This window comes from Labrus mixtus, chromosome 14, assembly GCF_963584025.1.
Source record: "Labrus mixtus chromosome 14, fLabMix1.1, whole genome shotgun sequence".
NCBI classification, from domain to species: Eukaryota; Metazoa; Chordata; class Actinopteri; order Labriformes; family Labridae; genus Labrus; species Labrus mixtus.
In genome coordinates, this window is record NC_083625.1 from 24,608,189 (window position 1) to 24,627,713 (window position 19,525).

At 42.7% G+C, this 19,525-nt stretch overlaps 1 protein-coding gene across 1 annotated transcript; it reads right to left on the bottom strand.

Moving 5' to 3' along the window:
* Nucleotides 1–244: 244 nt before the first annotated feature.
* prdm15 (PR domain containing 15) lies at nucleotides 245–19,150 on the bottom strand. The gene is made up of 24 exons (XM_061055928.1): nucleotides 19,037–19,150; nucleotides 18,375–18,414; nucleotides 18,176–18,269; nucleotides 16,165–16,318; nucleotides 15,907–16,059; nucleotides 15,123–15,231; nucleotides 14,572–14,649; nucleotides 14,235–14,426; nucleotides 13,280–13,501; nucleotides 12,218–12,312; nucleotides 12,032–12,119; nucleotides 11,754–11,921; nucleotides 11,466–11,560; nucleotides 10,445–10,576; nucleotides 9,726–9,866; nucleotides 9,420–9,583; nucleotides 7,355–7,434; nucleotides 6,836–6,955; nucleotides 6,576–6,707; nucleotides 5,523–5,606; nucleotides 4,528–4,703; nucleotides 4,359–4,439; nucleotides 2,330–2,551; nucleotides 245–1,289 (listed from the first exon to the last, which is right to left on the bottom strand). The coding sequence occupies exons 1-24, from the start codon at nucleotides 19,133–19,135 to the stop codon at nucleotides 753–755; spliced, it is 3,456 nt and encodes a 1,151-aa protein (XP_060911911.1). The 5' UTR covers nucleotides 19,136–19,150; the 3' UTR covers nucleotides 245–752.
* Nucleotides 19,151–19,525: the final 375 nt, after the last annotated feature.

Consider the following 19,525-nt stretch of genomic DNA (forward strand, 5'->3'; position numbering starts at 1 on the left):
GAAAAGGGTTGTTTGTATGTCCTGCTGAAGAAAGTTGAAACCTACAGTTAAAATCAAAACTGACTATGTGACACACGCCCTTATTTAGACTTTGCAGGACATTCTTTACCCTGTGACACTCTGACAGGTTCATTAGTTATGAGATCATGCTCATCATTTAATGATTGGAATGTTCCCCTCGTGACTATTCGTCAACATTCAACACAAACAAAGGTTAAAGTGACACAAATAAAAACAGCCGGTGTTTTTAAAAAGGTATTTGTATAAAAAAATAACAGTAGAAAAAGGTTTCCAGTATTCATCCAGACAGTTCAGACAATAATTACAGTTTTACAGCGTTTGAAAATAATAACATTTCATTCGTGAGACTCTTGAAACGGATATGCTGAGCGTGACTTCACACACGAGGTTTCACTTTCAGTTCTTTTTTTACAGGTCGGTACATTTTCAGATCTGATTTTTGAAGCATCAGATTTGTGTTCATGCAGGTTTTAAAAAGTGATAATAAGGCAGTTTAATGTTCATCGTGTAGCTTTGGTTTAAAATGGAAATCTTCCAGAGGAGAGGGTTCAGGCTCGATGAATAAAAGCCACTTTGTTTTTGTGAATAACAAACGTGTTCATTCATTTCATGGGGCGGAGAGGCATCCGTGTGACGCTTTGTACAGTTTAATAAAGTCTACTATGTTACAGTGTGTGTGTGTGTGTGTGTGTGTGTGTGTGTGTGAGGTGACCTGCACCTCCTTCTCTGTGTCAGTAGCTGAACATCTGCTGGGCCGAGCCGCTCTGCTGCTGCGTGGTGGGCGGTTGGCTCTGGACGGACCGACCTGGCTCTGGTCCCTGATTCTGGCCCTCCTGACCCTCCACTTGACCCCCCTCCAGGACGGGGGTCACCTGGCCCCCCTCAGCTGCAGCTACAGACCTCCAGGCCAACGTGGGGGCCTCCAGCTGGTGACTCAGGGGATTGACGAGCGTGGTCACGTTGATGAAGTGGGCGACGGACTGCTGCGTCGCCCCTCCGCCCGGTCCCACCGTCTCCGGGACGAGCTCGGCCGGCCGGTTGTGGATCATGGCGGAGCCGCTGACGGCGTCGAAGGTGACGGTGAGGATGGAGTTGTCGAGGGTGAGGGGCCGGTCGCTGGCGGTGAGGTGACCTACGGCGACGGGCTGCAGGCTGGTGAACTGTGCAGGGGCGTGGCTTGTGATGGGTGTGACGGTGATGTTGGTCAGACCCACGGAGCTGTTGGGGGAGGATGATGATGGAGCGTTGGGATCCGCCAGGACCACCACCTGAAAAATAAACAAATATTTATTGGTTATCAAAGCAGAAGAAGAAATACATCTATCATTTTACAAAGCCATTTCAGATAATTACAACAATCACTAATATGTGTCTCTTGTCCGTCTACAAACCCCTCAATTATAAGAGCAGGCCATCCTCTTCATCTTTTGCCCGCTCCACTTGTCAGAAAATGTGTGCTCAAACAGGCCGTTTGGAGATGTTCCCTTCATGACATCACAAAGGGCAGTAACCCCTCCCCCAGGTGGGTGACACTCCCACAGCTAGGTGTTTGTTCTGCCCTCTGAGTCTGCCTTCTCACCGTAAACAATAGGACATGGAGCGAGAAAGACCAAGAAACCCAAGCCAAGGTACAGACACAGAAACAGCCTGTTCTGAGCAGGGCTGAAATAAAGGGGTTTATAGACATGATCAAATACAGGATCAGAGTGGATTTACTTCACAGACATGTTTTGGGGCGCTCTGAGACTTATTTAAACTTTTTAAAAGGAGGAGGATATGTGACCTTTAAATTTGTCTCCACTTGGAGTTGATTGTATTTCCTTCTAATGTATTCAGTGTGTTATCATTTATTGTTGAATCTTCAGTTTAATGTGTAACGTCCTTTATAACCGCTGGTGAACTTGATGCTGTGATATTTAGAAACTTTGTTAGTTAACCCAGTTCAATTTTATTAGATCATTTATTTTTTAAGGGAGACATTTTATTACACCTTGATAACTTATATTAAAATAAATAAAAACATGATCTGCATATAGGTTGTTAGCACAACAAAAAGTAAACCAGTCCCCCTGAAAACAGAACCACGACTATGTTAACATAATTTAACAAGAAAACGATTCACTGCTCCCTTTTTTTTTTTTTTTTTAATTGGGTTTGCCATCAGCAGGTTGAGGTCAGCTGCTGTCTCTGTATCTGGTAACTCAGCAAGCAAACTTTGGGCTGATTTCTTCTGCTCTTTGAGAAAAAGCAGATCAGACACGTTATGACGACTAGCGGACAATAGTGTTGTGAAACACTTCGTATGTACCTGTTGGATACTCTGCACAGCAGAGCTGGTCTCTGTCTCGTCTCCAACGATGACGGCGTTGAATTCAGTCATGGACTCGGCCCTCGGCTCGGTGAAATCGACGTACTCGTCCGACTCGGAAAGCTCCGGTTCCACCTGGACTCTCTGCTTCTTCTTCGGGTGTCGAGAAGGTCGGCTGAGCCTCTCGTGAGCCAGGCCGTCTTTCTCCAGAGTCAGAGAGGGCTGAGGAGGAAGGGGAAATATATTTCATCAGAACATAGAGACCAGGATGAGAGTCCTCTGTAAACTGAGATCTTAAAGAGGACATATTATCTCTCTCTCCACCTTTTCAATCAGTCTCCTGTGGTCTAAATTAAACATCTGTGCTGTGCTTTGGTCAAAATATAACATGAATCAAGCACCAGAGGAGGTTTGTGACCCTGTATAAACCAGCTCTCTCAGAACGCTCCATTTTGGTGTGTGTGTCTCTTTAAATGTAATGACCCCCCCCTGAGTAGTTTTCCCCGTAGACATCACTCCTTCACTAGCGAGAATAAAAATGGCAGACCTGTGCTAAAGTTTTGCTATAGTGGAGTTTGTGGGTGGAGATACCAGGGGAGGGGAGGGGATTTTTTTTTACCAGAATCCCACTGTGACATCACAAGGAGAGCACATTAGAAATGGAGCATTTTTCTCTGTGTTGTAAGACTTATGCAGACCACAAACAAAGGACTGGATGGGTTTATTTCACATTCTGTGGGTCTGTAGACACTCAGGTTACCCAAATATATGTTCAGAAACATTGTCAAAGTGGATTCTTCATAATATGTCCCCTTTAATACATTTTTTGTTTCCACAAACTCAAACCCATCATACCGGTTGTATTAATTAAAGGTTCAAAGGAAAACAGAGCAATGCACGTATTGATAGCTTAATGCAGGGTGATTGTACACAAGTCATGTCCCATACTGTGAATAAACAGGAACTCTTCATGTTACAATATGACCGTTCATGATTTATTGATCATCAAGCTTACTGCAGCGCTTCATGAGGAAGTTAAGAACACTGTATAAGACACTGTGATGTCAGGCATTAGCATCATTTTAGCCTCTGATTCTTTCATTATGTGATTAAAGTCAAACTTCAGGACTGTTGCATGAGGCCCTGTTGTCTCTCTCGCTGGTTCTCCCTCCTCCTGCTTGCTGCACTCAGGGAGGAGGAGGATTTAAAAGGAGCAGGTAGGAAGAAACGCTGACACACACTCTCTGGGCAGAATGTGGTGAGGAGCTTTTGTTTCTCCATTTTGTGATCCTCTTCCCAAATCCAGGTATTTGTTTGTCCTATAAATGTTTAGATTGTTGGGCTTTCTTGTTTCAGTTTGGGGCTGAGAGAAAACCCTATTTTTGCTCTTATAGCTCTTTTTCTTTTAGGTATTTTTAGGGGGAAGTGCTGAGAGCATAACATAAAAGATGCAACACTTGTGAACACTTAACAGAACATGTAACGGGACACGCTGGTGTCTAAAGACGGCTGAATGGAACAGAAACATGTTGACAGACTCCGACATGACGAGGAAGAAACACTCAATCAAGTGCTGCTCTGACTCCTGGATCTGTTCACCTCGTCTCACTTTCCCCATCAGTGGAAATGTTCGGTTTAATGTGAGCAACAAAAGCTAGTTTAGCGATTTTTATGAAGGCTACAGAGTTAGCTGTTGCTATGGAAACAGCTCTAACTGTAGATTTCAACTGACTATTTGTTTAGCTGGAGAAAAAAAACATTTTTAAATCAATAAAAAATGTGTTTCTATAGACTGATTTCCTAAGTGATATCTCTGTAATAAGCGGGATCATGTTTAGCGAGCAGGTTTGTTATCGCGGAGGAACCCCTTCAGAGTGAGACAAGACCCCTTTCCTCTCGGCCATGTTTTTAAAATAAGAGCCACTCACAAGGCAGAGGCCATCCTGGAAGACCCTCAGCACCCTCTGCATGCAGAGTTTAGACTTCACAAGGTTCACTTATGATTGAAGGTAGTGTGAAGTTATCTCACCTGCACTATGCTGATGGATGAATCGTTGATCGTCGATGGTTCCTGAAGATCGTCAAACTCATCCATCCTCACAGACACCACCTGAACACAAAAGGTGAACAATGGCATCTCAACGTGTTGACTGTAGGGATTTAGTAACTACTGTTATAACATGACTGTCTTCACTCACCTCGGGGTGTTTGCGTCTCAGGTGGCGGTTCATGGAGGCCCTTGTGGACACTTTGGTCCCACAGAGGTGACAGGACTGAGCCTCCACCTTCTCGTGGGTCAGGTGGACGTGTTTCTGCAACATGTACTCCGTCAGGTACTTCTTATCACATGTCGCACACGTCCAAGTTTTACCCACTGCAAGGAGAGAGAGAGAGAGAGAGGCAAACCAGGTCAGTTTAACCTTTAGAACTCAGTAATGTTTGAAACAACCTCCCAACACGTACGCGTTTCGGCTAGTGGCCTTCTTCAGACCCTGATGAAGACCGCTAGCTGAAACATGTCGGTCTAATAAAGTTGATTTTCATTCTTCAGGTGCTGCTGGATCTTTTTGACCACTTCAATCTTTTCCCTCTCTATGCACCTTGGTACTTGGTGAAGTTGTCCCAGAAAACTCTACTCTGCTTAAAGTGATGATGCTAAGTATTTTTTTATTTTACCCTGGATTTCCTTCAACCTCCAACCAGTTGATCGTTAACGATTTGAAGGACTTCATTTGCATGTGAAAGATTAGAAGAACTTTAGTTTCTTCTCTTTGTGACATGAGTTTCTAGCAGGCTTATCTCGAAACACCGGCGGCCAAACAAACTGAGCAAATACTTTATCAGCTGTCTAAATAGATCCAGTTGTTCATGTCAAATCTAAAACACCTGGAAATCTACTTACATAATCACACACACATTTCTATTAAACCTCTTTTGTCCGTCTTTGTTTGGATGCCCTTCCCTTTGTGTTTTATGGTTACATATCCTTTCATTTCTTAAGTGGCTTCTTTTTCATTCTAGCTGCAGGATCTTGCGGTGGTGGTTCTTGTCTGAGCAGAAACTCTCTTCTGGCTTTAAATTATGAGCTTAATTACAGGCTCCCATAATTAGCTCGTCTTGTTTTAGTCGGTGTACAAACTGAATGTTTGTTTCAGCCTGCTGCTGTGATCTCCTCCGAGCACGAGACACTTGCCTGTGTGGATGAGTTTGTGTGTTTCTAGCGTCGTCCTCTCACTGAACGTCTTTCCACACAGCTCACACATGAAGTCCTTTATACCTGCAGGCAGACGGTCGGGAGAATAAACACATAAAGCAGGACAAACAGAAGTACGACACATTCACACTTTAAACTTTGTACTCTTTGTGTATGTGTTTTCACACATGCACTCCTGAAAATATCTGGATGATTTCAGGAGGACTGCTCCGGAGATTCTCCTGACCTGGATGTTCACTTAAACCCTTTTCACACATATGGAAATCTCCTGAAAAACTCTGGAGATTAGGCCAACCTGGGGGTGCTTTAGGCTATGTGTGAACGCAAACAGCCGCATTTTGCGCACGGACTTTACCCGGAGTTTCTCCGTCCAGACCCCTAGTATTCTTTCCGCAGAAAGTCTGAGTGAGCTGATGTCTGAACACGGCAGCCTATACTCCGGAGATTTCAACTCGAGCCAATAGAAAGAGAGAGTCCCGAGGTAAGTCATGACGTAAAAAAACAACGTGAAAGTAGTGGAGGAAGCAACAGAATCAGCTATACGATGCAATAATGAGAATATTTGTGTTTATATCAATTCTATGTGTAATCCAACAGAATCACAATCTGAACTGAAGAGTGGAGAACAACATACTGGAGAACAGGAAACATAATGCAGCCGTTTAATTACGTGTACAGAGATTGTAGCGGTGGCGTGCAGTCTATGCACTGACTCTAGACACAGGATATAAACGTCTCTCCCCCCTCCTATTGGCTCGAGCTGAATTCTCCTGATAATGTGTTCTCTATTCAGCTCACTCTGAATTTCTGCAGAAAAAATAATCGGGTTCTGTCAGGAGAAACTCCGGGTAAAATCTGAGCGAAAAACTCTGCTGTTTGCGTTCACACATACAGCTCCTCCTGCAAATAGTTCAGGAGTGTTAAAGCCCTATAAGTCAGTCAGGTTGAAAAGGAGATTTTTGAGGACATGTTGCTCTGAATGCTCGAGCTTCTCATCTCTTACATTTCAATCTGTAACTCATTTCATCTCACCCGTGTGTCTCTTGTAGTGTTTCAGCATGTTGACCTTCTGGGCAAACTTGCGGTTACACTCCTTACACTCGTACTCTTTGATGCCCTTGTGAAGCTTCATGTGGTGCCTCAGAGCGTGCTTTGTCTTCATGCCTGCACATGAAAACATGGACTCCATAAGACAACAATCCAAACATGAAGTGATGTCAGCTCATGGTTACAGGAGGTTTACACAGTGAAAGGACATTATGAGGTGTCTGATGCAGCAGCCACGTCCTGACCTTTTCCACACTCTGCACACAGGAAGTCTCTGATGTCATCGTGGACCCTGAGGTGCTCCTTCAGCATGTCCTTCCTCGCGAATGATTTGTTACACTTATCACAGCTGTGGCTCTTCACCCCTGTGTGATCAGACAAAGCAGTCACACGATTACCACATGGAATTAAAACGTTTTTTCTTTATTGTCATTGTGTGTCTGTATGTGACTTATTTAACTGTTACATGTGTGTATGTTAACAAGTCAAAACATCAAAATATCACCCTCTCGTTTCACTAAGTCCCATAATATCTCATCGTCATGTCGCTGTCATATTGAGATATCTGCTGTACTATGAAAACATGGGGAGTTAAAGGCATAAACTAAAACAAGTGTAAGTTGTATACAACTCTGAAGAGCAGCCCAGAGTTTGTGAGTAGGGACTGTAAAAGTGTTTTGTGTGTTTTAAAGTGAATTTTCAAACAGTTTAAAATGATGATCTGATGATGAGTCATAACTGAGAGCTCCTGGGCCGATGCTCACCTGTGTGGATGATCTTGTGCCTTTCAAGGTTACCGATACTGTTGAAGATTCGTCCACAGACTTCACATGGATGGATGTATCTGTGAAACAGAGGATTACGTTGTACTGATTTTATTTTCTGTTAAAAGGAGACCTTTCACTTCTTCTATATTATATTATATAGCAGTCACCTGAGCTCGAATGCGTCCTGACACCTTCTCAGTAGTGACACACTGAGGGCCTTATTCACTAAGAATGGATCCAAAAATTCTTCACCATTTGCTCCTACTCTCTCGGTACTCAGGCACAAACATGCTAAAAAAAAGTTGTCCTGCTCTGCGCAGTTTACTCTTGTTTTGCGACTGAAAGTGAAGAGAAGCCATCTGCACCTTTACTCTGCACTGAGCTGAGCACTGATGCTGATGCAGCACAATTTTGTCCAAATAAAGATGATGAGCTTGGAGGCCAGGGGAAGTTAATTGTGAGGCCAGACTTCAAAAATGTAACTGTAATATTCACTTTTTTTAACAAAGCTTCCTCCCTGAATGAAGTGAGAAAGGACAACTTGAAGAAAAACAACAACAGGTGTATCCTCGTCCTGCTGGACAGCTCCACGTTTGGATGAAGTATCGAGCTGCTGACATCCCCAGACTTATCTACCAGCCGACTTTATTAATAATAGTCATATCAAAGTCATATTTACAGACTTTACTTACAGATAATTTATTTTTACATCATGCAGAAGGACAATAGTTTTCCTGATCACTGGAAAGTCTGACTCTTATACTGAGGTGCAGTTACCACCAACTCTCAGCTGACGGTAAGTATTGTTTGGCTGTTAGTGCTGCTGTTTGTAAATTAGACACTTCTTGCAATAAGGCCAGAACAGGGGCAAGTTTTCCCCAAAAAGGACTGATGCTTAATGTATCATTGAAATTTGAACAAACAGCACCAGAGAACAGAGATGCCATTTAACCCTTTGCACGTGTTTCATGGATTAGAATACATTTTTTCCCGATCTCCTCTTTTGTGACTCCTCTCTTAAGAACAATTTTAAAAAATCTCTTTAATATTTTGAACAATAAGTATAAGTGGGATGTCGGCTTATCCCAATCCTTATCTTTTATCTTATTTTGAAAGGACACAGCTTAAAGGGATACTTCACCCATTTGCATTAATCTTTGTATCATTAGAAACCTGGTAGTATTTTTGAATGGTCGTGCATCCCGCCCTCATTTTCCCCTGAGATGGGAAATCTTTGTATTTCTGAGTCTGAAAAGGAGCTTCCAGTGACGCAAAATGACGATTTTTGCGTCACTGGAAGCTGTTGCGGTTAGCGGGGTGAAACTAAAACGCTAGTTCCTCATATTTTCGACCACTGAAGCTACAGACCAATCACAGATCAGTGGGTGGGAACTCACTCCCAGAATCAAAACTTAACATCCGCCATATTGCTTGGAAACTATGCTAACAGGCTCCATGGAGAAAGTTGATAATGGCAGCAACCGTCTCGCGGCTATATTGCTATATTACTGGCCGCCCGGGCCGGCTCGAGCTGGGGCGGACTGGTAGTGTCGGTGCTCTCACTGTTTGTCTATGGACACAGACATAGAGTCTGTTTTCTGCCAGGAATTTCCAAGATCAATTCTGGAAGAAATCTCAGAATCAGTTGAGGAAATGGCCTCATGTGTTGAAGTAAATATGTCTGTAAATGTTTTTATTACTATATTTCTACTGCTATACTGTATATTTTGGAGAAACTGTATCGATCCCTCTGGGATTAATAAAGTATTTCTGATTCTGAACTAGAGGACCTTAGTGGGAATGGCCTCCGGTGCTGTGCATTCTGGGATTAGGTGTCTTTCATCCACGTGAGCCAAAAAGACACTTTCTGCCTTTTCACGACCAAGAAGGCACCAACTTCTAAATATATTTCACATTTCTACTACATATATGACCCAATGTCAATACAGATTCATGTTTCAAGGGGGTGAAGTATCCCTTTAACTAAATTGAAATCCACATCACAAAAACCATCAAAGTAGAATGTAGAGGATTTTGTATGTGTGCCCCCCTGTGGTCTTACTTCTGCACTGCGGGGTCAGGCAGCTGCTCTCTGTGGATGACCAGGTGAGCGTTGTAGGTGGCCTTCAGAGCGAAGCGTCGGTTACAGATCCCACAGCCGTAGCCCCTCTCCTTGTGCTGCTCCATGATGTGCTTCAGGTACTCTCTGCCTTTTGCAAACGACAGCTGCAGACAGGAGAAGTGGGATGATGATGAATATGATGTGGCTATAGTCTGGTTTATTGAACAGGACTCTTAGAACTCTTTGAATATTCAGATAAAGTTAATGTTTATGTGTTGAAGTCAGGCCTATCAGGACAAATCTTACTTGACATTTCTTGCAGTTGTACTTGTGGTGTTCTGGGTCGTCTTCCTCTTCATCATCGTCGGTTTCGTCGCTGTCATCTGCCGAGATGCCGATCTTCTTGATGAAGCTCTCTCTCTCCTGCTCATCCATCAGAGCGATGTCCTGGAATTCAAAGAAAAGTTTAATGACGGCTGTGTTCCCAAGATGGTGATGAAGCCTTATTAATAACATCCAACATCCAAGTTCATCCTCTCCGTCTTTTGCCCGCTCCACTTGTCAGAAAATGTGTCCTCAAACAGGCCGTTTGGAGATTTTTCCCTTCATGACATCACAAAGGGCAGTAACCCCTCCCCCAGGTGGGTGACACTCCCACAGCTAGGTGTTTGTTCTGTCCTCTGAGTCTGCCTTCTCACCGTAAACACTAGGACATGGAGCGAGAAAGCCCGAGCCACCCAAGCCCTTCCAGAGAGGGGGCGTGGTCAGACACAGCTCATTTACATTTAAAGGTACAGACACAGAAACAGCCTGTTCTGAGCAGGGCTGAAATAGACATGATCAAATACAGGATCAGAGTGGATTTACTTCACACACGTTTCGGGGAGCTCTGAGACTTATTTAAACTTTTGAAGAGGAGGAGAATGTGTGACCTTTAAGGAATAGTGACATGTTACCTGTTTGTTTAGAGTTTTTTTTTTCCATGATAAATTATAAAAAGTGAATTTCTCTATTGTGCGTCTTACCTTAAAGTGGACATGAATGTGATCTCTCAGGACGTCCACACGGAAGAACTTGCGAGCGCAGATCTCACAGGTGTACTTCTTATCACCGTGAGTCAACAGGTGCTTGTTCATGTTACTCCTGCAGGAGAACACCTGTACACACACACACAACATTTTTAAATGATGAAATACTTCTGCTCACATACTCAACATGTTTGTTTTTCTACCTCTAGGATTCATGCACAGTTGGAGCTGCTGTCATAAGGAAACCATTTCATTTTTGGTTTCTGCTGTGTGTATGCATTTGGGCTGTTAAATGATTAACGTTTTAAATGGATTAATCTCTCAATTTCAATAGTTAATCACGATTAATCATTGTTTTTAATTGCATGTTAGATATTCCATTATTTTACATTTAAAAACAGTTTTTGTTAGGCTTTTATTTTGAGTTGTTGTACTGTCGTAAACTGATGGTACTTTACTTCCTGTTTGAATATAAACCTCCCTTTTTCTGGTGGGAGTGGGGGATTTTAATGCCTTTATTTTAGAGACAGGACAGTTGACAGTCAGAAATCAGGGAGAGAGAGAGAGAGAGAGAGAGAGCGGGGAACGACATGCGGGGGAGGAGCCACAGGTCAGACTTGAACCCAGGGCGCCCACTACAGAGGTCTTCTGTCCCTGTACATGGGCCACACTCACTAACCACTAGGCTAGCAGGGCCCACAAACCTGCTTTTATTTTTAAATAAAATAACAAACTTCCAGATCGAAGGTTACCCTATAAACTCAGCCACAGGAAAAAGGAACTGGTTGCTGATCAAACTGATGTCAAACAGCACAAAGGAACAGTGACAAAAGTCAATGTGTGATGTCATAAGGTGGATATTACTTTGGACTCGTCAGCTGAGCTGTCTGAGAGTTTGTTAAAGTGAAATGAGACATTCAGAGAAGCAGCACTATCTACGGAGAGCCTGAAGGGATAACAGGGACCTTAACTAATGACAATGAACGGGTTAATGCCGACAGCCCCAGTATGTGCTCACCTTGCCACAGATGGGACAGGGTGACGGCTCTTTCCTGTACTTGGTCCCTTCTTCTCCGTTAGCCTCCAACTCCTCTCTCTTCATGTGCTTTGATCCTGTACAGATGACACATGTTTGTAGTTCAGAGAGCTTTAACATCTCACAAAATAAAACCCTTTTAAAGATGCACCTGAATCTGGAAGTATAATTCCCCACACAACATGAAAAATCTCTCCTCTGAAAATGAAATTAACAACCCGAACAAGAACAAAAAGCAAAGCCCTGTGCTCTGCTCCGTGTGGGACTCACCCACTCCGTGCCTCCTGTGGTGCTCCTGCATGACGTCTTTGCGGTAGAACATCTTGTTGCAGATTTCACAGGAGTAGAGCTTCTCACCGTGCTTCTTCTTGTGCTTGGACAGATTACTGTTTGTGGAGAAGAACCGCGAGCAGATGTCACACTGGAACGTCTTGTCATCTGGAGAGAAGAAGAAGAAGACATTCATGAGAACCGTAACATTTTATTTTGAAAGGGCAAAGAAATCAGATAAACTTCACAACAAACACAAAGAAAGAGCATCATCCTACCTGTGCGGCAGTTGTGAAACTTTAAGGCATTTTCCAGGCGGAAGGATTTGTCGCATGTGTTGCATTTATATTTGTACTCCATGTCGGGCTGTGGGAGCGAATAGAAATACGTCATATTGTTTAACAAACATTTAGCATGCAGAGTAACAGAACCCTCCTGAGGTAACAGTCGGGATTCTTACTCACCATGGTCTTGCTGTGCTTGTAAGAGATGTGCTGCTTTAGACTCTCCTTGCGGCTGAACAACTTGTCACATTCATCACATTTGAACAGCTTATCACCTGAGAGGACAAACAGGATCGTGTCCATGATACTGAACAATCTTGTGTCATCCATCTTCACATACAGACCATGCAGGCTGCTCGTCTAGTGTTACTTTATCCAGTTTGTTTGTTTTTATAGTGAAGTGATTTTGGTGTTTTCCGAAGGGTGTGCTTGAATAACCCTTAACCCTAACAAGGCATAGAACAAGAGAATAACACAAAGTAACTGCTGACGGCATTCATTGGAGTGTAGAAAAATAAAGTTTTATGAGTTGAGGTTGGTGTTGGAAAAGAAGTTAAGAGCCTTTCTGCTTAAAAATTCAACTTTATAAAAAGGTCCATCTCTATAGGGATCCTGTCTGCAAAGTTATCAGACAGTTTAAAAACACATGAGCCTTATAGAAACTCCTGAAGAGGATGTCTTAGTGATTATGTTGCAGCCATTACATCACACGTTGCAGTCTGAGAATGTTAGTACGAATTTTCATGAATTCATACATTTTGGTAACTTTGTGAATGAACCATTTAAATCTTTCTACCATCTAAGAGTAACTCTTCTCTCAGGTTGAAGCTGTAACCATATCTATGTAAAACATCTCATAGCAGAAGAGTTATATCTGGTTTGGAGTCAACTGTCTGTTGTAAGAGAAGGTTTGCTGAGAATGAAATATATATGTCTGATATTTACAAGTCAAGCTGAGGTCTTCTTTCTCGCCTTATAGAGATGTACCAAAGTAGCCAAGAATTTGTAGGATGTACCTTCTAGCAGAATATAAGCAAGTTTGTTAACATAGAAACTTTGTCAGTACTTTGTCAGTTCGTGATTGTTAACAATTTGTGTTTCTGTTGTAACTGTCTGACCTCAGCAGATTAAACCGTAGAATAATCCGCAGTCTGTTTCATCATTGAGTTTATACAGCAGCAACAACCCCCACCCAACAGAGAAGGAGATGATGAACCCTCAAAGGGATGTCCACACACGTACCATGAGATCGGATGTGTCTGTTGAGGTTGCTGCTGTTCTGGAAGACCTTGTTGCAGAGCGAGCAGCGGTACACCCTCTTGTGCTCTCGGACTTTGTGTCTCTTCAGGACGGCCGGGTTGTCTGCGGCGCTCGACGTGCTGCTGCTCTCTGCTGCTGTTGTTGTTGTTGTTGTTGCCAACCGTGACGCCTTCGGCTCCGAGCTCCGCACTGGAGGCTTCACATCTAAACACATCAGGAATCCAAGGTCAGAGAGGAATCTGTGCTTTGTGCTAGATTTTATGGAAGTTTGGATCCAACTGATGATGGGTCTCTGAAGTTCATCCTAACGTTGTGTCCCGCCTTCTGTCTTGTGTTTCACTTTGTAAAACGCCGTTAGACATTCTTGAATGTGACCTTTAAGTCCCTGGCCACAAAATGAGCAGTAGAATGAGTGTGGTGTTTAACCTCACTTTTCAAACCATAGTACTCGGCCACGTGTGAGAAATGTGCTCCACTGTGAGCTGCAGCAGACGGCAGATGACTGTAAACACACGCTAAAAAGAAACTAACATTAGCATCAACGTCAGGAATATCAGGCTTGCACTCAAATAAACAAAATGACATATTGGGTTTATTTGATTTGATGGAAAAAAATCCCAGTTTTTACTTCATATGAAGTCTCAATCGAAAAGTTTCCTGCATATGATTATGAAATATAAGAACAGTGGAACAACAAGTGTCTCCTGTTTCCTGGGATAAATGTCTTACTGTTTTTTCATTACAGGATGATGTGATTGATGGAAGAAATATAAACTCATTATGTCATCTTGTTAAAAGACTTTGCCTCCACACAAACCGGCTCCTATCACAAAACTACTCTTCCCCTGTTCGTCTGCCTGTTTTGTTCGTTTGTTTATTTGGATCCACATAAGCTTCAGCATAGCGAGAAGCTATTCTTCCTGTCTCTCTCTCTCACCTTTGTTTTTGCTTGCGGCGGATGCAGCTCCAGGCCTGCGTCCCTTCGCTCTCCTCCCCCGGCCCGGTCCTCTCCTGGGCCCCGGTGGAGCTGCAGGAGGCGGGTCTCCCTCCTCCTCAACAGGGCCCAGACTCTCTTCGACTGGAGACATCGTTACTGTCTGTACCTCATCGAGATGACTCAGCGTGCTGCCTGCGATCAGAGGGAAGAAGATGAATCAGAGTGTGTTACCATGACACAGCATTACCTCTGCTGAGATGTTTGAAAGGACTGACACCCCCCCCTAAGATCAGAAAAATGACTAAGAAGTGTTGCTGGATGTTTTTAATCATCCTACCTGCATTGTTTTCTTTAGCTGCTGTGTGGGCTCTGGTTTTATCTGAAGTCTCTGATTTAGCTGAGGAAGGTGTCTCATCTAAAATAAGAGAGAGAAAACTAATTAATAAAACGGACTCTGGTGCCTTTTAATATACTCTCAGAGGAGACATCAAACTCAGAGTGTGAAGCCTGAAGCTGATATGATGTTGCACTGTAGTTCTGTTTATGCAAGCCATTTAAAAACCCAAAATCTGACCAATAAAGGATCATTTCAGTTACTCTAGATTGATCAGGAACATAATCAGAACAATGACTGATGGAAACGCAGCCGTATCTCAAAATAAAGTAACATGTCTAATATCTTGTTAGCTGTTAGACACATGCTAAAGTTAGCGTGCAACCCCTTTTCTAGCTAGTGTTTACAGTTTGATAGAGTGATGCATTATGACAGGAAGAAGATGTAGTGACTTGTAGTGATGTACAGACATTACACCCTGCCTACCAAGTGAGCATACGGCTGGCTGTGTCAACTTCCCCTTACAGTAAAACCCGTGCTGTAATGTTAACTACCTGCTTGAACTGGTGGAGGTGGAAGTGGAGGCTTCAGCATGGGCCTCTCCATCTTCTTGGCGTAGAACGCTCCATACCAAACCCTCAGCTCTGATCCTGGCAGCACATCCTGAAGACAAAAATAAAGAAGAATCTTCTATTAGAAAACAAAATAAGACATCGGGACAAGTTAGTAGTCATTAGAACCTTTATGCTCTAATTGTGGAGTCAAACCAGCACAACACAAGGTTTATTTACTGAACAACATACCACCTTTTATTTGATTTAAATGCAGGATTATGACCTCATGACAGAGAAAATCAGTTAAAAAGTGGCGCTGTCAGCCTGGTCTGCGTTGCTATGTATCCCAGTTCAGCTTGCAATACACAATGAATGGGAGCGACAGTGGATGATGGTGACTGCACGTGTGTCAGCTTTTTACACTTGTATATTGGTCGCTCTGGTGTATAGGATGCAGCCAACTTTTTGGATGAAAAATAAGTAATTTAAGTGCCTCTTATACACCAGATTTTACGGTAATTACTTTATTTTTTAATATCCTTTGTAACATGTAAGAGGAATGCTTCCTATGTTTAAATGTAAATAATTCAAAGTAATATTATTGAGGAAAGACTCTAGACGAGCCAGGCTGAAAACACTACTTACTTTACTTACTGATATGTTTAATGTAAAATAAATAGCTTCCCTAAAATGAGGAACGAGCTGAATGACAAAATGAGCCCATTTCATTCCAGGCCATCATCAGCAGCTCTGACAGTGTCAGGTTTACGACAGTTGGCCGTACCTGCGAGGTGTTGAAGTACACGTCATCGTCCTGCTGGTAGGCTGTCAGATTCTGGTGTTTGTGGTCTCTGGCAGGTCGCACCAGCATCATCCAGTTACAGTCTTCTTCACTGCTGGAGTCAAAACACACCACCAGCCCATCCTTTTGGAAGATCTGAGCGTTGAAGGATCAACAGAGTAAGTAAAACACAACCAGCCTTTTAAAAAAAAAACAGAATACAGCTTCAACAGTGTCTTATCAGGATTCTTAAGTCTGCACCTTCAGAGGAAACACTCCCTCTCTCTCCAGGTGGGGGACCCTCTTCGCCTCAAACGGGCCGAACCGGGTCCTCTTGACCAGCCGGCGCATGACAAACACCCCCTCCCCTCCATCAGCCGCCTGTCTGATCTCCAGGCTGTTTGGTAAAGACGACCTGAAACAGAGGAATAAGGATTTTAAATGATATACAACAAAGACTTTGATCACTGATCTTCATCCTGTGATGAAGTGTTACCATTGTGGAAGTCTGTCAGGTAATTCATGACTCATGATATTTTTAACCTATCAGATACAGATGGTACACTTTTATTATTTTTATGATTGGCCCAAAATGAAGAAGATGGGAGCCTCGCGAGTCGCTACAGTGCTCTCTAGTACCGCACATGTAGCTCTGTTTTTTATGTAGAAGAAAACAAAACTTTATTGTCCACCACGGGTGCACATTTGCCTTTAGCTCTCCAGATACATATAGTAGTATAAAAACATTCAGGAGGTCAATACGATCGAAAAACAGAGCAGAGATATGTAAGATAACTACTGAGTGAAATGATAAAGTGATCTTACTATATGATCAGACATTATGGAAACATGTTATGTTGAAGTGCTGGCTTCTCTGACAACAATGCAGCAGACAGTATGTCCTCCTTCTAACTTTAGATTCTGCTCCTGAATGCTCTGGATTTGTTTGGACTAGAGAAGGTAGGCGCTTTTAAGGCGACCCCCACACATCTGTTTTAGACGCCCCTCGGTTTGTCAGATATGAGAGCAGTTATCAGGTCAAACCAACAGGTGTTGCAGTGATGGAAGTGAGCAAGAGAACTGGTTCAGATAGAAGTGATTGTACCCGACCTAAAAAGCCTCTGCATGTTTCTAATAAGCTCCACGAGCAGAAACGTGCTCAAACTAGGATCAATATTGGAGATGCTTTTGAAAAATGGAGAGAGGTTAGAACACAGAAAGGTTTACAGACCGATACAGAGCTGGATAAACACTGAAGCTTCAGTGTCCACCACATGGAAACCTGCGTGATCATCGACTCTAGAGAGGAGGGGGCGGGGGGAGACAGCTCTCTACAATGTTTTGAATTTGGACTGCAGTACCCATTTTAAACACTAGGTGTCAGAGTAACATATTGCTCCTTTAAAAACATCATGTCATTGTTTTGATCTCATCAGACATTTTGTAAGGTTAAGAATGTTTATCTCACTTGGGAGAAATTACTTCTTAAATACTTTTAAAGTTGCCCTAACCCTAACCCAGAGGACTGGGAATTATCTGCTAGGAGACTCCTCGCATACTTCCTTATCCTATCAGTGAATAGTTGAGACAGGTTTCTGTGGTTTGCCCACTATTTCCCCTGCTGTCGATACAATCTTAAAGAGTTTACTCTTAAATCTAAAGTTCAGGTGACTGTACCTTTGTCAAACTTGTCATCCTTTTGTGTCTCTGTTCATTCAGGACATTATAAAACTAGAGCCAGATTCCTTGTATGTGTACATATAGGAAATCTCACTAATTGCTGACAACCAATAATATAAATTATTTAATATGGCGTTCTTTCCTATTGAACTTTGGGTGACACATTGTTATTGTAAAATGAAAACAATCGTTTCAGATCATCTCTACAATATGTAACATTATGATAATTCACTATAAAGTAAGAAGTGGTCGACGATGTGTCACAAATTATTACACACTGTCGATCATTTTTGTGGTGACAATTAGCTGAGATGTTCAGCTATATCTGCTGCAGACATGTAGCTGAGGGTAATGTAAACCATGGTGTCACTGTGGTGTGCTCTGTTAAACATACTGTGTGATCACACTGTTTTTAAATCACTCCTGAGACATATGTTCTATTAGAAATGTAATAACAAGCGCTTATCAGAAATCATGTACTCTGATACATATTTGTTAGAGGCATATATTTAATATTGTCTGGGCTCGAAAACAGATGAATAAAAAGACTACTTTGAGTGAAGTTCAGACTGCACCATGACTTTTCATTCACCTGGCCCGGCTGAGGACGAAGGAGTCCTGGACGGTCACCAGTGGTCCCAGTTCAGGACACTCAGAGTCATGGTACTGCCCACAGTCCTCACACCCTGAAACACACACACAGCACACCTGTCAACAAAACAAAGCCCCCCCCACACACACACACACACGATGTGTCAGAAACTTGCAGACAGAGCTAAATCCATACTCACAGATCAGCTCATCTGATGTCTGCTCAGCCATTATGACAACCTAAAACATGGAGGGAAAGGTAAGTGTAATATTCTCACAGAATATCATTGTGGTTGCTTAGCAACACTGTTGTGTTGTAAGTTAGTAACATGTGTTATGCAGTGATAATGCATTACAGAAATGTGCATTTTTACAAAGGAACTACTTGTAAGAGTGTGTTTGCGTGTGACTGAACTTCAGAGGCTGTATCTTCACAGTTAACCCGGGACAGTCCAGGTTCCCTGAATGCATCAGACCTCCGGGATCAACACAGCAGTGTTTTATAACAACAATAACTGGTTTCTAGTGTAAGCGATACAATGTGGACGTCCATATTATCAAATGCAGTCCGGGCAGGAGAAGGGATCCAGGATTTGAATCGCTCCCAAACTCCAGCCGGGTTTTAACTCCGATCTGAGCGGCTCCTCTTCTGTACAATGTAACAAAGAACAGTCGGCATGGCGGATGGACCGGAGACGCTAACCACCAAACCGGAGTCGACGCTCTTGAACGCCTCGCAGTCGGCCTGGGAGGCGGCTCAGGAAACCCCGGAGCGTCCCGGACCAACCGTCTGCACTTTCGCTACAAAACTGCGTCGCCATTTAGTCGAAAAGCGACGTACAGTAGAAGGAAAACACGTTACCTTTTCTGCAAAAGACCCTTCATTTATCGAATCCTGACTCCGGGTTCCAATCCGCTCCAGAAACGGCGCAGGACCGGAAACGAACCAAGCCAAGTGCATTATGGGAAATGTAGGCGTCGTCGGAATGGCTCAAATATGACTTTACCAGGCAATAATTAGACAATTAAACGCTACACTGAAGTTAGATATACCAAAAATCATTAACGTCTCCTCATTGTTTCAAGGTAATTACTACAAAAATGTCTAAACGTTTAAACGTTACTTATTTAAATAGAATACAGAATTTTGTAAGTAGGCTACTCATTTGGCTTATCCACATATACTTATTCATGAAGTCTACAGATTTTACTAAATGTAGAAGTAACAGAACAGAAAAAAATATCTGCAGAATTTATATAAGTAAGGCCCCTTTCACAGTGTAATAATTTACTTAGGTAAAAATCAGTGACTGAGCATTTTAAAGTTTAAATTGAATTCCCATTTATATAA